Consider the following 26,287-nt stretch of genomic DNA (forward strand, 5'->3'; position numbering starts at 1 on the left):
CCGACGCTCGGCATGAAGTATTGTAATTTTGAACTTTTATATTTGGACTTTCGCGCCCAAAATGTTCCCACATACTGATTTTTGTCAAAATCTGCCACGCAGCAAGGTAAAGATCCATTATAATTTGCCAAAAATTATTTCGTCTTCGAAAAAATGTACATTGAATGAAGACCATGCGTTTTAGGAAGCCTATACAACTCACTAAGTTTGGCCGACTGGTTAAGGGCGCTGGAATTGGAATCTGGAGGTCACTGGTTCAAATCCTCCGCCCTACCGCTATCTGGATTTGTTCTCGGTAGTCTCGAGTTCAACTCCTCGACCGCGTTGTGTAAATAGCCAGCTGGTTAGCCTTCTACCAGTTGGGATTCTTATAGTTTATGCGCTATTTGCAATGTGTGGTTATTTATTTTTAGTGTCCACAATTAGCACAACAGCGTTAAAACACTCGACACTTAAATAAAAGCTATTTATTTACTTTTTTACACTGACAAATGATTCGCTGCCTTCCAATTTTGACTAATATTAAATCTCAAGAGACCATGATAAAGCTTCGATAATCGAGCAGTTAGACGTAAAAAAAAACAAGCAAACAAAAACATAAACATGAAATGAAATGAAATGAAAACTCACCTATCTAGAAGATGAAGGGTTAGGAGGTATCAGGCTATAGACAGAATTCAACTATTGAAGACACTGACGAAGACTGAGTGCTGATGAAATCAATGAAGTAAACGGCTGTCCATTTTGTAGCCTGCTCTTGCGACTGTACTCGCGTGCTGCCTACCTGAAAAGGAAGTCTTTTCCTTCCAGTCTCAAGCTTCCTTCAGTATTAAGAGAAAAATTACCATGTTAAATAACTTGTTCATTATTCACATGGGTTGACATTGGGGTCTACTAGAAACCGGAAAACCGCTCAAAAATTTCTTTGAAAACTGAAAAACCACCATAAAAACCCTCAAATCCGAAAACCGCCACACAAAATGATTAAACGTGCAAATTCACACATTTTAAGGCTTTGTCCACCACACGCGGGAGGAATTTGAAAACACAACAATCAGCGATCATTTTAGATTTGTCTTTGAGAAAAACTCGGCACAGAAATCACATGATTATCGTGATGATGATCGTTTTCGAAAAGCTTCGTTTTCAAAATGTTTTCCGTCCACACTAAAACGAACAGCCGGCGTCTTCAAATTCCCTCGGTTTGTAGAGCGTTTTTTTTTTTTTTTTTTAAAAAAGTTCCGTTTGCGTGACGGATTAGGGTGGACGGTATGTCTAACCGGAAACATAAAGCTGCGTTTTCAAATTTCTCCGGCGTAGTATGGACGCGGCTTAATGCGCTAAGCTTGATACGGCAGTGAAAGACAGATCCTTTTTTCTTTTCTGAGGGATTAAGAGTCCTGAGACATTTTCATTTTTTAGAATCATTGCCGGTTGCACCTCTTTAGCTTTTTATTAACTCCTCGACTGGCAGATGTTTCCTATAAACGGCGATAATTTGTTGCAAACGCATCATTTGAGCATCATGCAACTTAACATTCCCCTCTATCTCGAGGTAAGAGACCCTGATCTATTTTGATCATCGTCTCTTGTTCGAGGTCTATACATGTAGAAATCTCCAATTAGAAAATATTTTCTGATTCATGTAGAACACAGCTGGACCAAATTTGGTCGCAATGCATGCAGGTTTCAATTATTAAGAAGTGGAAATAGCCAAGTAAGTAATGAAACAGAAATGAAAAACCGATTTTCTTATCACCGAAACCCAAAAGCCGAATACTGAAAAAGGCGGGGGATAAAACGAAAACCGCCACTTAAACCAAATCGAAAACCCGGACATTTTAAGTCCAAAAACTGATGAAAAAGCGACAAAAATTGTGAAACCGAAAACCCCATCATCTCCCTCTTCAGTGCATCAGACTGAGGAAGTGATCGTGAAGCCGCCACAACCTAATTACATTTCCTATAGAACTTATTCAGTTTGACTTTCATCTGTCTCTCTTCCGTATTGGCACGAACTGAACAAACTAAACGCGAACTACTATAAAAGGATGAAGAGTTCACCTTCTAACCGTCATTGTCATAACAAGAGACGAAACTTGCTGACTGGACAACGCTGTGATAAGAATTGTACGAACTGGATTTTCCTCGCGTTATTCAACCAGTTAAAGGAATGTGTAATGTATACCGTAACTGTTTTTTGACAAACGACATTTTTTTTTTTAGCTCTGGAATTTATAAAGAGGAGTCATCCTAGATATTCACTCCTGCTGCTTTGCTGTTGACGGAGGACCAGAACATCTTGAGCAAGAATTTTAAGTCCTTGGTTTAATTAAGGTAGGAAAGTAAAGTATAATTAACTTCCTCAGCAATTTTTCTGATCTACCTATCCTTCTCGTGCCTCGTGGCGCATAGGGCCTTAACAGAGCTCCTCCACTTTTCTCGGTCAGCTGCGACCGTCCGCGTTTCCTTCCATGAGTTCCACCCTGCCTCTTTCCGTTCCTTTTCTTCTGTTCGTCTCCAGGTTGTCTTGGACCTTCCCTTTCTCTTTTCCCCTTCTGGCGCCCAGCTTATTGCGATGTTCCAATCATTATTGCAATCTTGCCTAAGGATGTGACCAATCAGTCTCCATCTACGATACTTCACTGAGAGCCAGAGTCGCAAAGAAAAGAGCATAGCTTTTGTATTAACGAACAAGCGGTCAATTGGGCGCTGGTTTGTGAGACTGGTTATGTCAATAGAGAGTAATGCATGGGCGCGCACACATGAAATTTATATTTATGTATATCTCGATATGGAACTCCATTTAACAAATAAAGAAGCCTTAAGCCGCGTTTTACACTGTGATAAAATACGACGGGTATTTGAGAACACGAGGGAAATGTAGAAAACACTAGCCGCAGGCGGGTGTTTTCTATATTTCTCGAGTGTTCTCAGATGTTCGGAGTGTTTTATCACAGTTTATAAAATAACTGAGATACTACGCACGCTCTGATTAGTCAATAGAGTTGCTAAACCTATGTTCTACTGTACCGTTAAGCCACGGTTCCCGATCCATGGCAGCTCTAGGCGGAAACTGGAGAACTCGGAACTCCAGCGATAACAAATGCAATAAACAGTTTTGCCTTTCACTGGCTGAGATATCAATAACACGAATATCTATTCATTCAACACATACGTGGAAATTTGCAAGGAAAAACAGGACCATAAGTTGGTCGTCATATAAAGCTTTATCTTTTTTCTCACGGCAAAACTTTTACGCCGACTTCGGTTACGATTGAGATTAAGATTAAGGACGTTTTAAACCGTTAGTTCGGTGCTTTCCATGGTCTGTGGAAGACGAAGTCAACTGGGCTTGGCTGATCGATTTGGGTTGGCAAAAAAGCAGGGAAAACATTTCTTTCTATCAGAAATTTTGAGTTTAAACTCAATGCATGGATGCATAAAACGATAAATGAATTTGATTTCCATAAGCTTAGCTTTCAAGCAATAGTTTTCATTTAGCAAAATACAGAGAAACACAGACTTCATAGCCCTCAGCATAAGTAAATAAATTCTAAATAAATTTCGGAAGCAGTGTTTCTGCTACTAACCTTTATTCCATTCGCAAAACGTCGAAAAGTTATCGTTAAACACTGCGTTGAATCACTTCGCCAAGCGCATGAAGTTTGGACTACTTGCACACTTTTCGTACAGCCTTTTACTTTCGTGATGACCGATTCCACCTATGAATCCCTACATTTCCCCGTCAGAATACTTTTGAGTTAATTAATATGTTTTTTGCCTTTCGCAGATAACCTTTTCCTTTACTTTCTTAACACTTTCTTAGCGTGAAATGTTCTCGTCGCTTTGCTCTGCGGATTTCGTGTCCGGCGCGGAGTCTGTGTTTTCATTCTTTCAGTCGCTGTGATTGGTTTGCCGCGTCATCTCATGAATTTGATGAGAATAAGAAACTTGATCACGAAAGTACAATAAATTTTCCTCTCATTGACAGACTTTTTCCATAGTTATTTCATACAAGCGAGCCTAACGGCTCGTGATTTACAAGCTTTTCGAGTGTTCTCCCAACATCCCGCGTGGTTTATTGCGCTAGTAAACCCGTAGAAAGAGTGGTCTGTTGCTTAAGTAATATATGGCTTAGGTTTCTTCATTTGCTTTATGATATATACAGGTGATAATAATGTGGCGAAAAATAATAAAACATGCTTTTTCTATGTTTTATACTCTAATAAAACATGGGTTTTTGACCAATCAGAGCGCGCGCGGGGTCCTATCTATATTATAAATCGAGATATACGTACAGTTGTATTTTATTTTTTTTGATATGTTATCACTCTGTAATTTCGCATTTTTAGTGCTCCTTTACCATTTCGCCCTTGAAGACTGTAGTTACGACAGTCGAAAGCTTGTCTTTTTTCCATACCGGCACTTTAAGCCAGAGAACGCTTTGAAATTTAACCTTGATATGGATTTTATTGACTATCATTACACTGTTAACATTCGTTAAAATGGAAATGGAAATGGAAAGAATGATGTTTTCGAAATCAATGGGGTAGAAATGACCGTGAATGTGATATGCGTTGAAACTGGATGCCCGCACTGGGCTCAATGAATTTATTATTTTGTTTGTAGTTTATGTCATGACTGCGAGAAGAAAATTGAGTCTGCTTAAAAAGAAAATTAAATAAATAAAAAATAAAAATAAAGAGGATACCATCATCAATTTCGAATTCTCAACATAACAGATTTGGAGTGATCATTTGAGCTTTCACGGAAATAAACTTCCTTGTGTGTTCTAATATAATGCAAACTTGAGTTTACAAGATCTAATTTTACAAACGTAATACAATGTTAAAAGCTGCTAAGGGCATCGTATGTTTTTTAAATGTTTCTACCCCCTCAATGTTATCTTTTTGACAGTATCATTCTTCTTTCCTGCATGGAAAACTGAAATTTCATAGATTGGAATGAATTTCACCATGGAATAAACTGTCACCAGACTATGCCGGACTTCATTTTAAAGTTGTTATTTTAGATAAATGCCTAAGACTTTGATTGAAGTTCATCGCAGTTTTCTTTTGGTGCGAAAAAAAAAATGACTTCATTAACCATTGGCAGACAGGAGGGGGCTAGAGGCCTTATTGCCAAATTAATCCGTGTCAAGTTATTTTTGTGTGTATAGCCGATTGGGCTGTCCACGTGAGTAAAATGGGCGTCAAAGGGTCAGCTACCTCTAGACTCTTTTGAGTTTCTGAGGTCTGGGGTGATCTAACTGTAACTCGAGATAAATTGCCTTACGATGAAATCCAACATAGAGGATAAACTCTCTTACCCATATTCCTCTCTTGGAGGTGGAAGATGACTGTGACACCCCAAAATGTAATACTGATGCAAAATGTGATGAATGACTATTAACAGATCTTCGACAGTTCCACTCCTCCTTGAAGACCTGGCGTTTACCTGAGCCCTAGCAGCTGTTACCCTTGCCCCGACGTTATATCTATCTATCTATCTATCTATCTATCTATCTATCTATCTATCTATCTATCTATCTATCTATCTATCTGTCTGTCTATCTATCTATCTATCTATCTGTCTGTCTGTCTGTCTATCTATCTATCTATCTGTCTATCTATCTATCTATCTATCTGTCTGTCTATCTATCTATCTATCTATCTGTCTGTCTGTCTGTCTGTCTATCTATCTATCTATCTATCTATCTATCTTTAATTCGCGTTCACTTTGCTTTCGATCTTTCCAGATATCGAAACTACGATCAAAGATGAACGGTATTGGTCCGGTCTACGATATCGCAATAGTGGGAGCTGGCGCCTACGGTACCTCGGTACTTGGCCAAATTTCTTTGCACTTGATTCCCAAAGGAAAGGGGCCATTCCGTATTCTGGTGGTGGAGTCTACCCAAGACCTAGGACCAGGAATGCCGTACTCGAGATACATGACCATTCCTGATCATATCGTGAATATTGCTGGCGGGTGCACTCAGATTACGGCCACCTACATTCCATTCCCTGAAAAATCTGACTTTCTACTTTGGTTGCGCTCCCTCCCTCCAGAGTATAGAGTGAGTTTGGGAATTGAAGAAAGCGAGATCCCAACCTGGCTGAATAAACCATTTCCTAGATTTGTGGTAGGCCTCTATTTAAGCGACCGCTTCAATCAGTTTGTGATGGCGCTCAGAGAAAAGGGATTCACAGTGGATGTCCGGCGTCTGACCAAGGTGACTTCCGTTCTACCTAAAAGCGTTCTTGGTGCGTATGGGTATGAACTCGATCTTGACAAGAAGAACAAAGCCTTTGCTAGAAACCTGTTTGTTGCGACAGGACACTGGACCTACAACAGGTTCCCGGACTTTCCACACTGGCTTCCTTCACCCTTTCCACCACGAGACATCCAGGCCAGAACCGAGCTTGGGGGCAACGTGGGAATACTTGGCTGTTCGTTGTCGGCAATAGACACTGCTCTAACTCTAAGTAAAAAGAATGGATCATTTCTGTCGATGCGTCAAAATGGAAAGAGCAGCTTGAAGTTCGTACCCTTTAAAGGAGCAGAAAGATTCAAGATGACAATGTACGGACGCAAGGCAATGCTTCCTCAAGTAATGGGCGTGGTTGTAAACAAGATTTTCACGCACAAATACCTGACACCTGCATCTTTTATTCCTATCATTGAAGCGAATGATGGCTTTCTTCCACTGGATGACTTCTGGTATCTCTTAAAAAGAGAGGTCTACGATGAAGTTCCTCGACTTCGTGCGTACCTGCCAGACTGCTGGGAAACGGTGACGTTAGAAGAAGCTGTTTCTGAAATGAGAAAGCTACTGCAAACAACTGATCCGGTGGAGAGATTAAGCCGTGAGCTTGAAGAGGCGAAAGAGAGCTTGAAAACTGGCGTTCCAGTTCTTCTACAGAATGTCTTTTATCAGTCGTACGCAGTATTCGACGAGGCCTTCAGCTACTTCTCAGCGGAAGATCGCATCCGGTTTGAGGAAATCAAGACTGAACTGCATCTGCTTACTGGTCCCTTCCCAGTTCAAAATGCTGAAAAGATCCTGGTTCTTATGAAGGACGGCCACCTTGAAGTTAAGAAGATTGGTAAAGAGTATGAAATTGAAGAAGCAAAAGGGAGAAGTGGCATCAAATTGTCATGGAAACCCGACGGAGATACCACTTTTGAGGCGCATCATGACGTCATGATCGATGCCACTGGTCAGAAGGCAGCGTTTGAGAAAGATTTCTCCCCACTGACGACATCTTTAAGAAAAGCGAAGCTCATCAAAGAAATTTTGGTCCCTTTTCGGAATGCCAAAGAGTCACAAAATCATGAAGATCATCCAAACGTTGTGACGCGGGATGGGATCAACTATTTCCGTCCGTCTGGTGCCCTGATTGACATCAACAATTTCTCCTTGGTTCCTGGTACTGAAGATCCTGTAACGCCCATATATTACATGGGACCTTTCACCATGGGACAAGTGGCATTCCCACAGGATATGAGTGTAGTCACAACAGCCGCTGAACGGGCAGTAGCAGACCTAATCAAACGAGGCGTGGTTGAACGTGATGGCAGCTATGAAGTGGAGCAGGATCCAGCGCCAATTTACGGATGGCTGATAAATAACAACGGAGACTTAGCAGGTCAAGTTGAAAGGAAGACTAAAGTTCTCGTGAAAACCACGATTTATGACCAAGGGGTGAAACTTTGGGATTAAAACTGTATGACTTTAAGAAATATGGATTGTGCTTATATATTTTACAGACATCACTTCCATATTTTCCGAAACCCATATCTCCCTCGCCACATAACTCATGGCATACTTTGTACACACAAACTGCCGCAAGAATTGCTCCTTTGACTTGAACAAAACCGTTTCACATCTTTACATCTTGTAGGAGGACCTTTGCTGGTATGTAGGTATTGATTTAAAAGATTCGTTCATATTCACGCTTTGTAATCAACATTACTGACTCGGATGGCCTTCGGAAGGGGCAAGTGCTGCAACATGTTTGTCCAGTTTCAAGATGAAATTCACGAAGGAGGTCAAAGTGGTGCATGGTTTCGTGTAACGACAGACGAGGAATGCCAAAAGGCCTTTCAAAATTAAAGGTCGTCCTTTTATGTCTAGACTTTAGAGTCTAGTTTCTCTAAGAAATTAATAACTTCCAGCAAGTCTGGAGAAATCGGCTTCCGTTTTGACGCGAAAGGAGGCAATGGCAAATTTTAAGTTTGATAATTGGTTGCTTGGCTGAAATTGCTTTTTTGGCATTTCGTAAAACTTCAGAAGAAGTTATAAGTAGTGGTCCTGTGTGACCTTAAAGTACCAGTTTAATGTGGCACGTGTCGGGGAGTGTTTTTGTCGTTGTTGTTTTTATTTTAATTGTCAGCTGTATATGCTATTGAGCAGTATGCTGAGGACAGCCTAGTAATGAAAACTGCATGGATCTGGATATTTCTGAGATATACGAGAAACATATAAAAATAATATTTTTCATCGTCGTTGTTTATGATAACAATAAAATGAAACGTGGTAGAATACTCAATTAAATGAAAAATACCAGGTACTTTAATCGAAGAGCTAGAAAAGGAGTCTTAGATGATAATCATGCTCATTTGAAAATAGCAAAAGAAAATACGCGCGCTGATTGGTTTAAAATCGTGTTTCTATTAAACAATTGGATTATGAGCTCGAGATTTCTATTTAAACAATAGAGTGTTTCTCTCGAGGAACTATCGGCCGATAGTTGCCCCGCGGAAATTTGATGTTCTTAAAACAAACATTTGCCCGAGAAGGCAAATATGCTAGTTTTAATAATATCAAATTTCCAAGGGACAACAATCAAACCGATAGTTCCCAGACAAAAACACTTTTTTGTCTTTATTGTTCACCACCAAATTTTCTTTCGCGGGCCAGTTCAAGAATCATATTGAATTATTTTCAACTTTTTTAGATGACTGCCGTGACGGCCAAATGTAAAATTTGAAGGAAAAAAACAGACAAACACCGACTTAATAATATTTCAATTCTTTATTTTCTACAAGCCCCCTTGTTTACAGAAAAATTTTAACCGAAGAGCATTATCCATCCGGGTGTTTTCCGCGGACGGGCACTATATGGCTCCACGGACGAACACTATCGCGTCAGGTGATCAATTTAAACCAATACGAATCGGAGAAAATTTAGTGGTGAACTATCACGCATTAGTGTCACCCAACTAGTGGACTAATGCAAATCCTGCATTTTGATTGGCTACGCTACTAGGGGACTATTAGTAATAGTCATCCAGTAGCGAAATTGGCGCCATCGAGCGGGACGCTTTCTTTCGTTTTATTCCCAAATAAATATTTCTTCGACTTGCATTTGCTAACTTTGTTATTACCTTTTCTGTCCGACTAGTTGGGTGATACTAAAACAATTAGACCCTTCGCCCTCAAGGGCCACGGTTCAATAGCCCATTCGGCTTCGCCTCATGGGCTATTGACCCGTAGCCCTTGCGGGCTACGGGTCTAATTGTTAAATAGAAATCGAGACCGAATAATCTTATTGTTAAATAGAAGCACTCGTAGAAGCTTGTCTGTTCTAGAAAAAGCTGTGGAAACACTCGTCCATCGGCTCGTGTTCCCATAGCATTTCTCGTTCTTCCAAACTTCGAATCGTATTTCTGTTTTCTATTTCTTAAACATTAGTTTCAAATAAAAAAGTAAAGTCATAATTCATTCGTCTAATCAGTCCATTCCAGTCCATGTGTTGGATCATAGCTTTCACTAGTGGTCGCTTATTGAGAGGGGCTGCTTGTTGGGATAGCCTGGACGCTCTAATAGAAAAAAATGATAAGGCACTCGCTAGCGCGAAAAGGAGCAATTATTGAAAGAAGGGTGCAAAATAAATCATTACGGTAGCCTACATAGCTATTTTGTGGTAGACCTGCTACTCGTTCTTGTTATACCTGCTACATGTCCCCTTAACAAAGACTATGATTTGGTCGCTACAACACGTTGCAGTAACAAACCCCTGCCCCTGCCTTAATCTGTGAAACTAGCTAACTCACTCATGTATATTAACCTGCTCTGATATCACATTATTTTCAACATCCTTTCAGCAAATTTTTTAGCAATAAGTTTTCACTCCTTTTTGTCGTCGATTGTTGGCTGGAATATTCTTGTAAATATAAAAATACTCTTCTTTTAAATCCGATTTTTGTTTTTCCGACCCAGGCTGAATATTTTTATTTTTCTGCCGGTTTCAAGCTGAAACATTTTGTGAATATTCTAAGTTGAAGTAATTTTGGAGCCAGACTGCAGGCATTTAAGGCTGATATGACCCACATACGTTCTTGCAGCAATGTTATTGCATCGAACGTACGGCTATAGTGCTGTGGTGAATTTTACACGGTTCAGTTAACAACACATCATTGTATCGTATTTACACACTCAGCCTCGATATTCTTATAAAATATTTTCTGGCAAAAAAGAGTAATATATTCTCATCAGGACCATCCGCAAACAATGCCTTAGACTAGATGAGATATGGGAGACTCGTTATCGATTGCCACGGACTGCACGCGGTATGCTAGGGTTACGAAATCAGCGTTCTAAGGTTATTTTGTGCGGTGTCCCTAGAGAGAATAGTGTAAACAATACTTTCAATATGTCTCCGCCAATAATTAAAATAAAAGCTAATTCACATACAGCGAAACCCGCCTTAAGGTCACCTTGGTAGTACGGTCACCTCGTTATTACGGCCACTTTTTGTTGTTCCCGCGAAACGCCCATACTTTTCCCCAATAATGCGGCCACCCGTTACATTAATACGGCCAACGGCCACATTCTGGAATCCCAACATGTACTTTATAATTTTCCCCTGTTTATACGACCACTCAAACTAGTTATGTTCATCTTTCCATTTTTAGGTTATATCTGCATTCCTTATGCATATTTTAAAAACATTTGTTTAGAAGTGCAATTGTGAACATCTGTTAAAGTCAATTTGGATCAGAAATATGGGTTATTGACCAAGTGTGAGGTCAAGATGGTTGAATATTGGTGAAGTTCTTTTTTTCGCAAAAAAAGAACGAGGCCAATATCCAGCCATCTTGACCGAACAAGCTTGGTCAATAAAAGATTTATTATATGGCTTTTGGGGAAATTTTTCTTGCGGGACACGGCGGGTAGTCCCGAGCGGGCAAGATAGCTCTATCTTGCCCGCTCGGGTAGCCAATCACAGCGCAGGATTTGATTCATCTTGCCCGCTTACGGTGCTAGCCATATAATGATAACCGTTAATGCGGCCACCCCGTTAACGCGGCCAAATTTTCATGACCCACCGGTGACCGTATTAACGGGGTTCCACTGTACATCTAAACTGCGTAAAACGTCAAATAATTGACAGGAAACAAACATTAACAGAGGTCTATCAAAATCTCTCTAAACTCGTGTTACTCCAAAGAGGGTTGCGTGACGCGATAGTTGATATTCTTGATAAACACGTCACTGCATCGCGGTCACGCTTCACTACTACTCTTATTGAGGCTGGATAATCGACAAGAAATAGCGAGAAAGGCTAATGCTTTGGTACAAGTCAAACTCAAAGGTGAGTGAGATGCACTTAACTTACTTATCAATATTTCATCAATCCTCTATGGATAGTCTGATACGGGTTAAAATCTCGTCGAAAATCTCTCCCTTAGGTGTTAAATATTTAAATGAAAGTACCGACACTGAGTGATACATGTTTATTCACGCTTTTTCGCCCTGTAGATGATAGTTAGTACAGGGATTACTAACTATGAGTAGATACACTGTAATATTAGCTAACCGTTCTAACCTTATTACTCATCGGGGCTATTGCATTACTCTTGAAAGTCAAATTAAATTCGCACTGCAATATCATGCATGCGACCGGAGAACGTGGCTAGCTGTGCGATTTTTGAAATATAACTCCTTGTCTCGATGAGTTCGAAATTCAGTTGTATGTAATCGAGTATGATTATTGCTGACTCTTACTCCTCGCATATTTTTTCACGCAATTATAAATGTTACGTGATTGAGCAAGGAGCGATTGTAACAACTGACCTGTAAGCGATGTAAAGTAAGTAGCTGTGAATTTAGTTTCTATTCGCGGTCGGATCAGCACATGTTTATGCAAATAATGCCTGATCTCTTGCTACGCTTTGAGAAATTACACCACGAATAGAGTGTGATCAGGCTTATTACGCTTAAAACGTGAAATGGCGAAAAGATGAATGACAGTACGGGTAAGATTCATTGTGGGATGCGGCCCGAGGAAGACGGGTGTCTGTAAGGGTTAAGTCTGCCTTACAACTATTGACAGCTAACAACTGCTGGGTCGGTGATATTTAACAATTAGACCCGTAGCCCGCTAGGGCTACAGGTAAATAGCCCATGAGGCGAAGCCGAATGGGCTATTGAACCGTGCCCCTTGAGGACGAAGGGTCTAATTGTTTTAGTATCACCCAGCTAGTCGGACAGAGAAGGTAATAATAAAGTTAGCAAATGCAAGTTGAAGAAATATTTGTTTGGGAATGAAACGAAAGAAAGCGTCACACGCGATTGCGCCAATTTCGCTATAGTCCTCTAGGAGCGTAACCAATTAGAATGCAAAGTTTGCATTAGTCCACTAGTTGGGTGATAGTAATCAAGGATAACCGGAGCGCTATTTAGGCTAACCGTACTGACATTCTGTCATTTCGCCATTTCGTGTTTTAAACACACCCACTGTAACTGATGGTAACGTCCAGAATCGATCTCAAGACTGTAGATTGTTCCATTTCTCCGCATGGTTGGATAATGGCCGCCATCTTGAAAATGTAAATGTTTACATAATCGTCACAAATTATTAGACGTGTTGTGTGGCATAGCACCCGTAGGTAATTGCCGCGCTCCGGTGACTCTGTACACGAAGAAAAACAAAGACAAAACCGCGACGCAACGTAGAATTTAACTTTATTTAATACTAACCTCCAACGCAGACTCTCTTTGGGTTCGTCACGCACCCCACGGATGGGAGAGGAAGATTACGTGACGAGCTCAATGAACGCCTGATCCAACGTTTTCCGGCAGAATTATTGTTCAAGGTGCTCGCTACCTCTTCTTGGGTCCCTATCCGCCATGTGATAAACAAATTGAACTCCACACAGCTTCACGTAAACATACAGGAACTTACTTGCAATAGAAACGTCCAATTATGTACCGATGTCACGTAATACGAAAAAAAAAAATTACCTATCTTTCTCGGGTTTTAGTTTCATCATATATAACACTCTCAGAAAGTTACAAAGTTGTAGCTCTACAGGTTTCTTCGTGTTTTAATAGGGCACGTTTGAATTTCCAAGGTTTTTCGCGTTGCGTGACATTAAAATGGCAACTTGAGAAGGCTGTCGAAATTTCAGTTAAAGCTTTGCAAACTGAACAATCTTTAGGTTATATTAAATTAGTCGCTCTTGCATCCTGCCAGCTACGAAGCCAAGATAAAGTATCAATTTCAATGCGTGGCAACTCTAGAGCAAAAACGTTTTGATTTTTTAAAATACTGCAGCAAAACTAATACTGTAATTGACAGATGTTTCCCATACTTTACGGCCGCGATATTGGTGTCCGGGGGGCGATATATAAAGGACGATAGTGCTCGTCGTACCTTTTAGGGGTTAAAAAAGCGGTTTTGGTACCTCTCAGGGCCGATTTACACGGTACGACGTTTCTCGAAAAGTACTGAACGGATTAAAGCGAAAAGTATCTTGTTAGAAAGTTTTTTCAAAGTGCAGGACAGCTAAAATATCTGTTTACCGTGTGTTAGAGCTTTCGCTCCGAAAATCCCGTTGCAACTTTTTGCATATTTAATTTTGTAAATGAAAATGTCGTGCGCGTGTAAATGGTCCTTAGTCATGTTGCAGGCCTATCCTGAACTTGCCTTATACGACAAAGTCGTACCGTGTAAATCGGCCCTTAGGGTATTGAGCCAAAAAAATATGACAGGATAACATCTGTTTTTATTAGCCCTGATAGGCCCTTTGCAGTTGGGGTCACGTGACCAATTGTTTAGCTGAAAACAAAACATACATTATGCGCGATTACTTAAAAAACACCGGAAATGGAAAGAGCATTTTTACCACAATTGCTACTAATCTCGCAATCTTATTGGCTAATTTGCCGTTGTCGATAGAAGTCCAGATAACGCTGCTCGCGTCAATGTGTCACGCAATGCCTTTTTCAGCTCGCGCTCTGAAAGAAACATTTTGTTTGACGTTTGTATTGTGGTAAAAAACAAATCGAAAATAGCCAAACTGCCATTTTGAGGACCCTGGCGTTAAAGAGCTATCTTAAACATTAGTTTGAATTTTCAGAAAATTTAGAGGATTTCTATGGAAAATGTGCCTGGAGAGCAAGGTCTGACCAGGTCTTGCTCTCCAACAACTTTCTCCATATCAATCTTCTTATATTATAAAAAAAAATCAAACCGTCATAAAAAGTCGAACAGGCCTAAATCTTGGGGAGGTTGTTTATAAATCAATCATTTATCATATCTAAGCCTCTTGGCTTAATCTATTAAATGGTATATGAAAATCAGCACTTTATGAAGAGAGTAGATATATCGTGCATTCGCATTAATTACGGCCGTGGTAAATTTTAGGCACCAACGTCTCATTGGAATCTGCCGAAGCTTTCCTATTGAATCTGCCTCGCCTGTAGAAAATATTCTTAAAATGCCCTCCAAGTTGTATGTAGGGTCGTAATTTAATCCGAAGTGCATTGAAATGTATTTATACGAATCTAGAAGCTGACAAACGAGACAAAGTTGTTTAAAGTATTCCTCCCTTTTTAGGACGTCTTGTGGCTAAAAATTGGAATAATAGTGGCATTCTCTCGGAGGGATCATGTTGAGCACGCGCAGTTCAGAGAGCAAAAACCCAAGAGATGGAGCAAGTTGGCTGTCAATCATATTCTTTTGGTGGATGAATGACCTATTGAGACTGGGCAGTAATCGACCGCTGACCGAAGAGGATTTATTTCCTCTTCTTGAAGGCTACGAAGCCGAGGTGGTGGTAAGGAAAGCGGAGAAATGTTGGTTGGACGAATTAAAAAAGAGTCAATCAGGAGACAAAAAACCGCGGCTGTGGAAAGCAATGTTGAGATTGATCCCTTGGAAATCAGCTGTTATGATTATCGTCTTAAGAACATTCTGGGCTTTGAGCTTTGCGTTTCAGCCTTTGTCTCTTTGGCTTCTGTTGAAGACGTTGAATGATGAGCCAAATATGGACATGAAGCTCGCCATAATCAGTGTGGTACTGTTGGGAACAGCAACCTTAGTGAAAGTTATATCAACGCATCACTATGACTACCTTACTGAATTGTGGGCATTGAAGCTGAAGGTGGCGTTAATTGGACTCGTTTACAAGAAGGTAAATTTGTAAAGTACTTTGAAAATTGGCGTACAACTTGGTACTGGATGTAATGTAATAATTCCTAACATATCCCAGGCGTATCATTTTGTTCCACGCAAAAGCTCAAAAGAATGAGTTTCATTCCGTGCTCAAAATCGCAATGAATCCTCACTCCACTAACCACACAGCTAACGACATGCAATTTTAACTGCCCATCGAAAAAGTCTTATCCAACTGAGACTCAATCCGTAAGACCAGAGAAACTTTTTTCAGTTTTTAAAGGCCGAGCGATTGATCCTGGTGGTCTCCTTGAAGCTCACAGTTTCCTCGAACTTCGCTCTCGAAAAGCTGTTCGCTCCTCGGAACAGATAATTACTGCGGACAAATATCCGAGCTTATTATATAGACACGAGTGTTTTGCTGGAAAAAGCACCACTCGTTAAATTCATACGAAACCACATCCCGGACTCGGGTGTCGTATTTTCCATTTTATCTCATACTTACTGAGATTTTTGGATAGAGTCGACTGCATGAAAAACTCATACGGAAATTTCTTTATCCAATCACAATTGCGAAACGACTTTCTCACACGTAGGAAAAGCGCTTCATCCAATCAGACATCAGCTCTCAAAATGAATCAGTCCGCAACGCGTTCCCAGAAGTTTGTTAAGTTTGCACAAGTTTACTCCAGTTTTCTCGCAAATTAGCTATAAACCACAGACAATGGCGGAAAGTTCGAACAGGTTTATCGCTTTAGATAAACCCCTTAAAAAGTACTTCCAGGAACGGAGGAACAAAAAGACTCGAGCAAAAACCCGATGAGACGTTAAGGTTAGCTTTCTTAGCGAATTCCTCTAAAAAAAAGGAAAAGGCAGGGAAAGTTTTAAAGAAGGCAAATATGCCGTAAGCATTATCGACGAGAAAGAGTTTTACCAAGCAAGGAAATGTCTGGAAGCTTGGAGCAAACGACTTAAAAAAAGCAAGACAAGGGAAACAAATCAAACGTAGCTGAAGCGTTGACTGATGACGAAAATGTTTACACTAGGTTCTTGAAGAAGCGACAAAGTGCTTGCACTCAGACGGAATAAAAACATAACTTGACATTTGTTCTGCCGAATGAAGGGTGAAAATCTGGTTGGGGGTGAAAATCTCAGTAAGTATAAAATAAAAAAAATAAAATAAAACATTGAAAGTGCTTTGTACGGTATTTACGCACTCGTTTTTGTATCAGAAAACTCACTCGTTCGCTACGCTCACTCGTTTGTTTTCTGATACGTCAACAACTCGTGCGTAAATACCGTACGCGCGCACTTGTCATGAAGTCATGTGTACTTATTGACTGAGTAAGGTCGGGCCGGACGGGAAAATATTTGTCTCTCGGTCAGGACGCACGGACCGAGCGCAGCGACATATTTTGACAGCTTTATGTCAACTTTCTGTTGGCTTTTTAGCATGAATTGTGTTGTATCGATCCATACTCTTTATTTTGATCCCTTGATAGATTCCGAGATATGACAATGTTGTTCTAAGAGTTAATTCCGTGTTCCGATAGATATTTTCCGTAATACAGAGATAGATCAATGTCCACGCTAGACCCTTTCCGTTCTCTTCGATTCCTTTCTTGCACACGTTTTTCAAGTGTCAATCACGAGACTCGACTCAGACCTCGCAGGTCAAACCAGCTCCAGTCCCTAACTTATTTACAACAAATTGTATTTGTGCACTTATATTGAAAAAAAATATATATGAGAAAAGGAGTCGTATTTTTCGATGAGTTGTGAGTTTCTTGTTCGACGCGAAGAAATAAATGACACTGAGCTTTTATTGCAGAATCTTCTCTGTAGTTTTTCCGCGCACGGCCGTCTGATGTTATGTAATCGCGTCCTATTTAGGTTCAACCGTTAAGTGGTCAAAATTTTATTCTCTTCAAAATGAGTGATGAAAGTGAACATTCTGAGAGCGAAGTTTACTATCCAGGCGAACTGTTTGATGCAGAACAACTTCAGTCCCCAACTCACTCCGAAAGAACAGAAAGAAAGTTAACAGTCCTCACAACTGAAGAAGCTCACAACTTTCTCAGAAGCCAACAACAAGCAAACAGGCGGTCAAGAAAACAACTTTTCCGGATGAATCAGACAGTTAATTATCAGACGGTGTCCGATAATTAACCTTCAGAATAAGCAAACAGTCTTGAGGCGAAACTTCTTTCAGTGGAAAGCATCAAAGATTTTATCGTGGGTCATAAGCAAGAAAACCGGCAAGTCGCGAAGAAAACAAAGTACAATATAAATTTTTTCTTCGAGTTTCCAGAGTTGGGAGAAGAGAAATCACAAAAATACCTTGTGTAAAGTAGGATAAATTGCTCTGCAGTTTCTACATCAGTGTTGTTTGAAGAGACAAAACTGAGTACGAACACAAGTTCATTACCGTACAGTTCATCCAGATAATAAAACTCGCTTGTGTTTAATAGTGTAATTTCCACTACACAGCAAAGCCAGCAAAGTCAGCAAACCCAGGCACTGTTTGTGGGAGCCAACATCGGTGTCATTAATATTCAGTTGCTGGTTCTCCCTTGTTCAAGAGAATCCAAGAGGTCGACAAATCGCTTGAAACAACGCCGACATTTTCTTGAGTCTTCACACGAAGAAGATTTGTGAACAATTTCAGTGAAGCGTGAAGCAAACTTTTTTCACTCGCTAAGTTTTTGATGGTTTTGACATATTTTTGACAGCTTTATGTCAACTTTCTGTTGGTTTTTTTTAAACAGGCTAGCCAATCCCGTTAGCGTGAATTGTAATTGGGGACTTACATTGAAAAACAAAAATGAGAAAACAAGTCGTGTTTTTCGACGAATTGAGAGTTTCTTGTTCGACGCGAAGGAATAAATGACACGTCTTTATTGTAGAATCTTAATTGTAGTTGTTCAGCGCGCGGCCGTCTGATGTTGTGTAATTGCGTCTTTTTTAGGTTCAAACAGAATTTTCAAAACTTGATATCATTGAAATCATATCTTCACTAGTGAGGATTATGTACTTATTGGCTAAGTTAGGTCGGGCCGAACGGGAAAATATTTGGCTTTCGGTCAGGACGTACGGACCGAGCGCAGCGAGGTCTCTACGTCCTGATCGAGAGCCAAATATATTCCCGTTCGGCCCGACCTAACTTAGCCAATAAGTACATAATCCTCACTAGTGAAAATATGATTTCATTGATATCAAGTTTGTCTCTTGAATTGTACTTAAATTCGTTGATGTATGATCGAAACATCTTCCGTTCTTCCTTGAAGGTATTCGGCAATCTTCAGAAATTTTCGAAAAATGTTTGGCAACGTTTGTCTGACGTTCGGGCAAGTTTTGGACAATTTTCGGAAATCTTCGGAAAGTGGGTCGGAAATCTTCGGAAAATCGTCACAAACGCCGTCATCAGTATGTTTATATAATAAAAAGAACAGTACACGTTAGCTCGAAGATATGAATTTTATGCTCTCGAGGCAAGAACAATATCTCACGAGTGCTCGTGAGATATTGTTGTTGCCACGAGAACATAAAACTCATATCTTCTAGCCAACATGTAATATCCTCCATTTAGTCTCGCACCAAATGGAAGCTACTTTTTATTTATTTCACGTTATTTGATTCTCAGTCAAATGAGTGCCCAATGTAGCTCTATAATTTTAGCTGCGCCAAGAAAAGTATCTAGAGATAGCGACATTGTGAGCAAGGGAGGCTTATTATGAGAGGTTATTACCTAAAGAGATCTGGATTCGTAAGGTCCCTGTGATGTTTTTGGGGTCACACTCTTCTCCCAAAGTGCGTTGCTAACTTCACTCTAGAGTATGATTGGGTGATTCCGAATTGTTGGGATGTAATAGCAGGACTATATATTGGGATGGAAGAGGAAGGGTTAGGAGCTAATGAGTGGGGGTTGCAACCCGTGTGGGACTAGCATTTGCTCCACATATTAGGGAGTAACTATACTCCCAGTGGTTTTATACTACGGAAACTTGCGATGAGCTCTTATCCCCATCTCTGCCTCCTTACCGCTACCTCATGCTGTTCCTTGCGTGACTGTAATAGATAGATTTAGGTGAACTTTATTTTCTGCATACAGGTTCTTTCTCTAAAGCGCCATAGTCTGGAAGCTACATTGTCTGGAAACACTATTAACCTTGTGTCAAATGACGCACAGAAAGTAGAGCGCTCCTTGAACCAACTGGGTATGGTGCTAGCCGCACCGCTGGAACTGACGATTAGTTTGGTTATCCTGTGGTACCTGATTGGTTGGGAAGCCCTGGCTGGTGCAGCCATATTTTTCATTCTTGTCGCCTTTCAAATGTTACTGGCAAGAAAAGCTGCTAAGCTCAGAGACAAAGCAGCTGCTTTCACGGATGAACGACTCGTGGTGATGAATGAAATCATTTCTGGAATACGAGCAGTGAAGATGTGTGCTTGGGAGTGGAACTTCAGAGACGCTGTTTGTGATCTTCGCAGGTACCAGGGAGAAATTAGTGATTCTGCTCTTCAACACACTCGGAGCTTCTCACTTTAACATAGTTCACTGTATTTAGCTCGGACTCGTTTCTTTTTCCGTTCGTGAGCGTGGGTGGTAGGATGTATGTGAATGCATCTGCAAAGGTGTTCACTCAATAGTGATCAAACTACTCAGCAAGTGAAACGTTACGGTGTGTAAAGCATCCGAACTTAACTTTGAGACAATCACGAGATAATCGTAACTTCACATATGTCAGAATGTCTGCCATCTTCCATCTACCTTAGTGGATTTAAATTTAGATTTTAAGGTCTTTAAATAAGTCAGAACAACTACCAAATTGACCAAAAAATATTTGGGAAAAGTCAAACGTACAAGAGGTGTCAAGATTGTGGGATAAAACCGATCCAATAATTACACTAAAATGTTCTTTAACACTCTTCAGGAAATGTCACACATGTTTACCAGTTAAGGTTGAAACGACTGCGGGCACTTTAAACCCCTCTAACCCCCATTCCCAAGGGTAAAGAGGGTTAAAACACGGAGTATATCGTACGGTATTTATGTCCATACTTAGTTAATTTGTTCTTGTTGCAGGAAGGAGATGGCAATAATTCGTTTCAAAGGTCTTATCTTTTCCCTGCTTCTTGTTCTGTTCTACACTACGCTCCCTATCGCCGTCCTGATGTCAGTTGCTGCACTGGCTTTGACAGGGACTCACTTGTCATCCTTCACAATATTCACGCTTCTTTTAGGCTTAGACACTATCAAGTTTGCATTTTGTAACAGTTTGAGCATGTCCGTATACAATGTGGCTGATGCTAAAGTGGCACTCGATAGAATACAGTTCTTTCTTAAGGATAAAGCACCGGATGTTGAAAAGGGCACGCAACATCGAACAAAACATTTGTCTTCAACGGAGCCGTTAAATGTTGACGATAATCTTGTGTCACTGGGAAAAGGTTCTGCGGAGGTAGAAATGACCGTTCTTTTGAGTGATTCAAGTGAACGAGGTGATTCTGCAAACCTGATTACTGACGTGACCACCGGATTGATAACCAGTCATGAAACAAGCACTAAAGAACCGTTTGTATCAATTTCTGAAGCGTCGTGTGCTTGGAATCGAGATTCTCTCGCGGATACCTTTACGTTAAGAAACGCAACTTTGAATGTATGTAAAGGTGAAATTTTAGCGATAACTGGTCCTGTAGGGAGTGGAAAATCTTCTTTGCTGACAGCTGTTCTTGGAGAAATACCTGTGTGGGAAGGAACTATATCTTATTATGGTAAAGTGTCCTATGTTCCGCAAATACCCTGGGTATTTTCGGGGACGGTAAAGGATAATATATTATTCGGCTTGCCATTTAACGAAGAGAAGTTCCAGCAAATTGTAGATATCTGTGGTTTGACGAAGGACTTAGCGGCCTTCTCCAATGGCGATCTAACGGAAATCGGGCAGCGTGGAGCCATTCTCAGTGGAGGTCAGAAAGCCCGTGTAGGTCTAGCTCGTGCAGTATACTCAGATGCTGATATTTACCTCCTCGATGATCCACTGAGTGCAGTCGATACTAAGGTAGGAAGAAACCTTTTTAAGAGTTGTATACTGAAGTATTTATCTGGTCACATTCGCTTGTTGGTTACCCACCAGTTGCACTATTTGAAAGATTTGGATCACATTGCTGTGATGAAAAATGGGACCATCGCGCATCAGGGGAGATACAGTGAACTTGCAGACCAAGGAGTGTTTTCCGGTATGCTAGACGTTTCTCAGCGCTTGGAAGGTGACCCGGTGGGCACAAGAAGTGTTAGTCTTAACGAATTCAATAAGAGAGATACCCCCATGCAGAAACCTCGAGCAGCTACCTCAGAGTCGCACGAAATAGGGCATGATATTGAACTGCATAAACTGTTGGAGGAAGATGTTACTTCCGAAGTAGGCGTTGGATTTATAAAGGGTGCAAGTGCTCTGTGGAGTACTCGTTCTCGGTCTCGTGTAAGCGAGTGTGACACGCCTGAGACTGATCATCGACCAGTCCTTGATTTGAAGGAAGATGAGGAAATTAAGACGACTGGCACTGTTACTTGGCGACTTTACTGGGATTACTTTAAAGCAGGACTTCCAGTTCCTTTAATAATCCTCCTGGCATTTGTCTTGATCGTGGCGCAAGGTAACAATTCTATACAATATCCGCTAGCAGCACCGTTGTCATTCGATACCATCGATCTATCGCTGAAATTTCAATCGAATGTTGCGTTATTTCTCTCCAGCTAAGTTTACAGCCCAGCTCGGCAAGTCGCATCGCATTCAAGCAAAATATGATTTGCATTGAAAGTAATGAAAAAATGGACGAACAAAGCGAGATGCTTTCTTTTAGTTTTAGCACGTCTTTATTAATGCATAAACTGTCAGCATACAAAATACAATATACAATTGCGAAGTACAACGTGGATCTAATCTTAACATAATCGTATGACAACGACCCTGTATTTTCAGTGGAGTTGGCGTGAAACCCAAACAGGCTGGTAGATCAAGTAACTGAAAAAAAAATGTCATTTCCTAGTTGTCGTTGCTTCAGAACGGCTCCTGGTTAAAAACACAGTGTTTTTTTACCATAAAATGAACTTTTGTAAGTAGTAAGTAAGTAAGTAAGTACTTTAGTTAGACACATTTCACCAGTGAGCCTGGGGCTCGTTTAAATGTGAATGTGTATGCTGAAATTAAAATGTAAAATTTAAATATGTTATCTATTAAATAAAAGTACAAGAACTAGACTATAAAATTTAAAATTGAAAAAACTAGACTATAAAAATTTAAATATGTAAACTAAGATTACAGCAACAATTGGCCTCGGCAGTCAGGGTAACATTTAGTTTATTAAAATTTTGAGCAATATTCATCCATGAGAATTTATATGAAAAATTGTGCATTTTCTGAAACGTTACCAAAAAATGTATTCTTGAGTATACTTATCTTTGTTTACTTCTTCAGTCTAGCTACAGTTTTCTAATCTCAATTTTCTATGGTCATAAAATCAACATTTGCTCTCTTTCGGTAAACTATTAGAGGTAAATTTAAAATGGGAAAAGTGTTAGATTTCAGTAAGATTCCGATTAGCTGAATAAGCTACTTACAGTATGATTTTTTCTTTTTTTAGTTTTCCTCGTAGGTCCAAACTGGTGGCTGTCCAGAATGGCAAAGATGCCACCAGATCAACAGAAAGCTCCAGTCACTCAAGGCATTTACACCTCTCTTGTGGTGGTGTCTATTGTTGTCATGGCAGCGTCATGTTTCTTCTTTTACTACATCCTTCTGAAGGCAGCTGAAAACCTTCACAACAAAATGACCATATCAGCAATCAAAGCCCCAGTTTTATTTTACGACAGTAACCCGGCTGGCCGCATCTTGAATCGCTTTTCCAAAGATGTAGGTTGTATGGACGACGAGTTGCCGCCGCTATTTCTGCGAGCACTTACAACCTGCCTTACCTCATTCTGCGCCATGTTGGTTCCCGCTGCAACCAACTACTGGCTTTTCTTGGCCCTTCTTCCAATTCTTGCGACAGTGGCTTTTTATGCCCGTTACTATCTTAAGTCCTCCAGAGAGCTGAAGAGGATTGAAGCCATCAAATGCAGTCCTGTGTACTCGCACATCACGGAAACAGCGAATGGACTTGAAATAGTGCATGTTTCAAACATGAGCAGAACATTTCTTGAGAGGCTTCAAAGGTTAGCGCAGATAGGATACTTTAGAGGTTGAAAAAACTCTCAGCTACCCACACTTAGCACTCAAATGTCTGTAAGGGCAATACATGTAGGTAATTGACCAAGCGTGATGTCAAGATAGCTGGGCACACAAAAAACTGGCCAATATCCAGTAATCTTAACCGCATAAGCTTGGTCGATAATAGATCATTATATGGCGTAAGGAACACCACTACCTCTCGGGAGCCATCTTGGTTATTTCAGTTTCATAGTGGCAGTTAATATGTGCTTTTCAATCAATCTGTCTTGTTAGGTACCAGGACGAGAACACTCAAGCTTTCTTTATGGTAGTGTCGTGCAATCGATGGTTGGCTATTCGCATCGATCTTCTTTGTAGTGTGTTTGTTATCACAGTGGCAGTGACTGCTATTTTCATCGGGGAAAATTCTGGTAAGTATACACCTAGCGTATTCTAATTTCAGTCTTACTTTTCGGCAATTTGGGCGACAATTCTATGAGACCTTTTTTTGTTAGATATCACGGTGGCGTAAGCGTGAATCACGATTAAGCAACTAGTATCTTTGGTATGCCTACCTGCTGGCCGTCTAATCGTCGCTTAAATCCATCTTATATGTACGTTGAGGGCATTGCGGTGAGGAACGATTTAACAAGAAAGGGGTGGAACTATTCTCCCTCAAAACAGAGTAGTTCAGAGAACGAGAAATCCTGTGAGAGCACGAGCCGCAGGTTGATGCTTCAACAGCTTAGTCGAGTTCTCCCCAACTTTTACGAATGTTTCTATTACTGAATGGAAACACGGAGAAAATGTTTTTCATTTCGTTTGCAGAACACTGTAAGGAAAAGAGAGGAGAATCACTTGTTTATTTCGATCATAACAATGATCGAAGAACAGAAGAACAGATCTCATGGCGCGCTTTCTGACATGCTTTAGTGTCTTTCACTGTCTGTTGCAGCTGACCCCTTACTCAGCGACACTAGCTCATCCCCTCTTTGAGAGATTCCAATTTTCTGTTAAAGTTATGTTACCGAAGGACATTTTTTGTTAACGAACAGAAATACGTAACACTTAAGCTTGCAAACTGAAGTGCGTCGTACTCACCTAGGCAGGTTGGAATGTGTATATTGACCTTCCCGCTAACGTTTCTCCTCAGTCTTAGCTGGCCTCGCTCTGACGTACGCACTGCAAACACTGGACGAAAGTCAATATGGCGTCAGAGTGGCTGCACAGGTGGAGAACTTGATGACGTCAGTCGAGCGAGTAATTGCTTACACAAAAATAGATTCCGAGCTTGGCTACAGCACTCCAGCCCTTCCTCCTGGGTCTTGGCCCAGCGAAGGCCGCTTAGACCTACAGAATCTCTCTCTGGTTTACTTTGAAGGAGGACCACGCATCTTGAAGGACGTAAACGTTTGTATTTCTAGTAAGGAGAAGGTAGGGGTTGTTGGTCGCACCGGTGCTGGAAAGTCGTCTCTAGTATCTGCACTGTTCCGTATGCCAGATCCACTGGGAAAGGTGGGTAAAACGGAGGTGTGTGAATATTCAAATTAAATGGAAAACAATGTTCAAGGGTCCATGTGTTTCCGAGTAATAACTTTTCATATTTGTTCAGTCCTGTATTTGTAGTCCGAATCTGTGCGTTGCGTCTTCAAAAGCGACGTGAGCTAAATGATTTTCTGTTCTCTATTAGGAACGATTAGATTAACATTTTGAGTTCTTTGGATGAGTGTAATCTGTAACTCTTTTTAGAACCGGCCAAACCATATTCCTCTCTCTTCAGGTGTTAATTGACGGTGTTGATATTGAGTCTATCAATCTCCAAGAGGCCCGCAAGTCCATGGCTGTTATAACCCAAGATACGGTGCTATTCGGAGGTACATTGAGAAGGAACATGGACCCATTCTCACAACACACAGACCAAGAACTCTGGACAGCTCTGGGGGAGGTGCAGCTGAAGACCCTTGTAGAAGGTTTGCCAGGACAGCTACAGTTCAAATTGAGAGAGTGTGGAACAAACTTAAGCGTTGGTGAGAGGCAGTTGGTGTGCTTGGCTCGTGCATTGGTCCAGAAGAGCAAGATCATCATCATGGATGAAGCCACCGCTAACGTGGATTTCAAGACTGACCGTCTGATTCAAGAAGTTATTCGTGACAAGTTTAAAGATTCTACGGTGCTCAGCATTGCTCATCGGCTGAACACCATCATGGATTATGACAGGGTACTGGTTCTTAGTGGCGGACGAGTGGCAGAATTTGATGAACCTGAAGTGTTGATAAGAAATGGTGGACTATTTTCTGAAATGGTGAAAAGCCAGAACCAAAGTGAGAAGTGTTGAAACTGGCTCATTTGGTGAAGCAAATAACAAACTCGTCATGAGTAATGGTATTGGGCTAAACGATCAGTCCTCCTCTATGTTGGATTTAGTTGTGAGATCGTGTGACCTGGACGGTATGGTCGGCTGTTAAAAACAGTTATTGTGTGCATTATACATCAACCTTAACTGGTTGAATAACGCGAGGAAAACCGAGTTCGTACAATTCTTATCTCGACGCTGTCCATTGAGCAAGTTTCGTCTACTGATATGCCAATGACGGCTAGGAAGACAACTCTTTATTCTTTTATAGTTGGATTGTTTTAAGCACCCAATCAAAAGAAGTTCATTCAT

At 40.7% G+C, this 26,287-nt stretch overlaps 2 protein-coding genes across 2 annotated transcripts; both read left to right on the plus strand.

The window, feature by feature from the left end:
• Positions 1–1,688: 1,688 nt before the first annotated feature.
• LOC145500450 (uncharacterized protein YdhS-like) lies at positions 1,689–8,803 on the plus strand. Its single transcript, XM_081479965.1, has 3 exons — positions 1,689–2,130; positions 2,227–2,337; positions 5,762–8,803. Exon 3 carries the CDS (start codon positions 5,783–5,785, stop codon positions 7,727–7,729), a length of 1,947 nt encoding a protein of 648 aa, XP_081336091.1. The 5' UTR covers positions 1,689–2,130; positions 2,227–2,337; positions 5,762–5,782; the 3' UTR covers positions 7,730–8,803.
• Positions 8,804–11,527: 2,724 nt separating this feature from the next.
• LOC145499806 (ATP-binding cassette sub-family C member 4-like) lies at positions 11,528–26,258 on the plus strand. Its single transcript, XM_081479327.1, has 8 exons — positions 11,528–11,605; positions 14,855–15,431; positions 19,524–19,903; positions 20,499–22,069; positions 23,057–23,627; positions 23,917–24,053; positions 24,776–25,137; positions 25,403–26,258. The coding sequence occupies exons 2-8, from the start codon at positions 14,907–14,909 to the stop codon at positions 25,955–25,957; spliced, it is 4,101 nt and encodes a 1,366-aa protein (XP_081335453.1). The 5' UTR covers positions 11,528–11,605; positions 14,855–14,906; the 3' UTR covers positions 25,958–26,258.
• The last annotated feature ends 29 nt before the right edge of the window (positions 26,259–26,287 follow it).

The sequence above is a fragment of the Orbicella franksi genome, chromosome 10 (assembly GCF_964199315.1).
Source record: "Orbicella franksi chromosome 10, jaOrbFran1.1, whole genome shotgun sequence".
In the NCBI taxonomy this organism is placed as follows: Eukaryota; Metazoa; Cnidaria; class Anthozoa; order Scleractinia; family Merulinidae; genus Orbicella; species Orbicella franksi.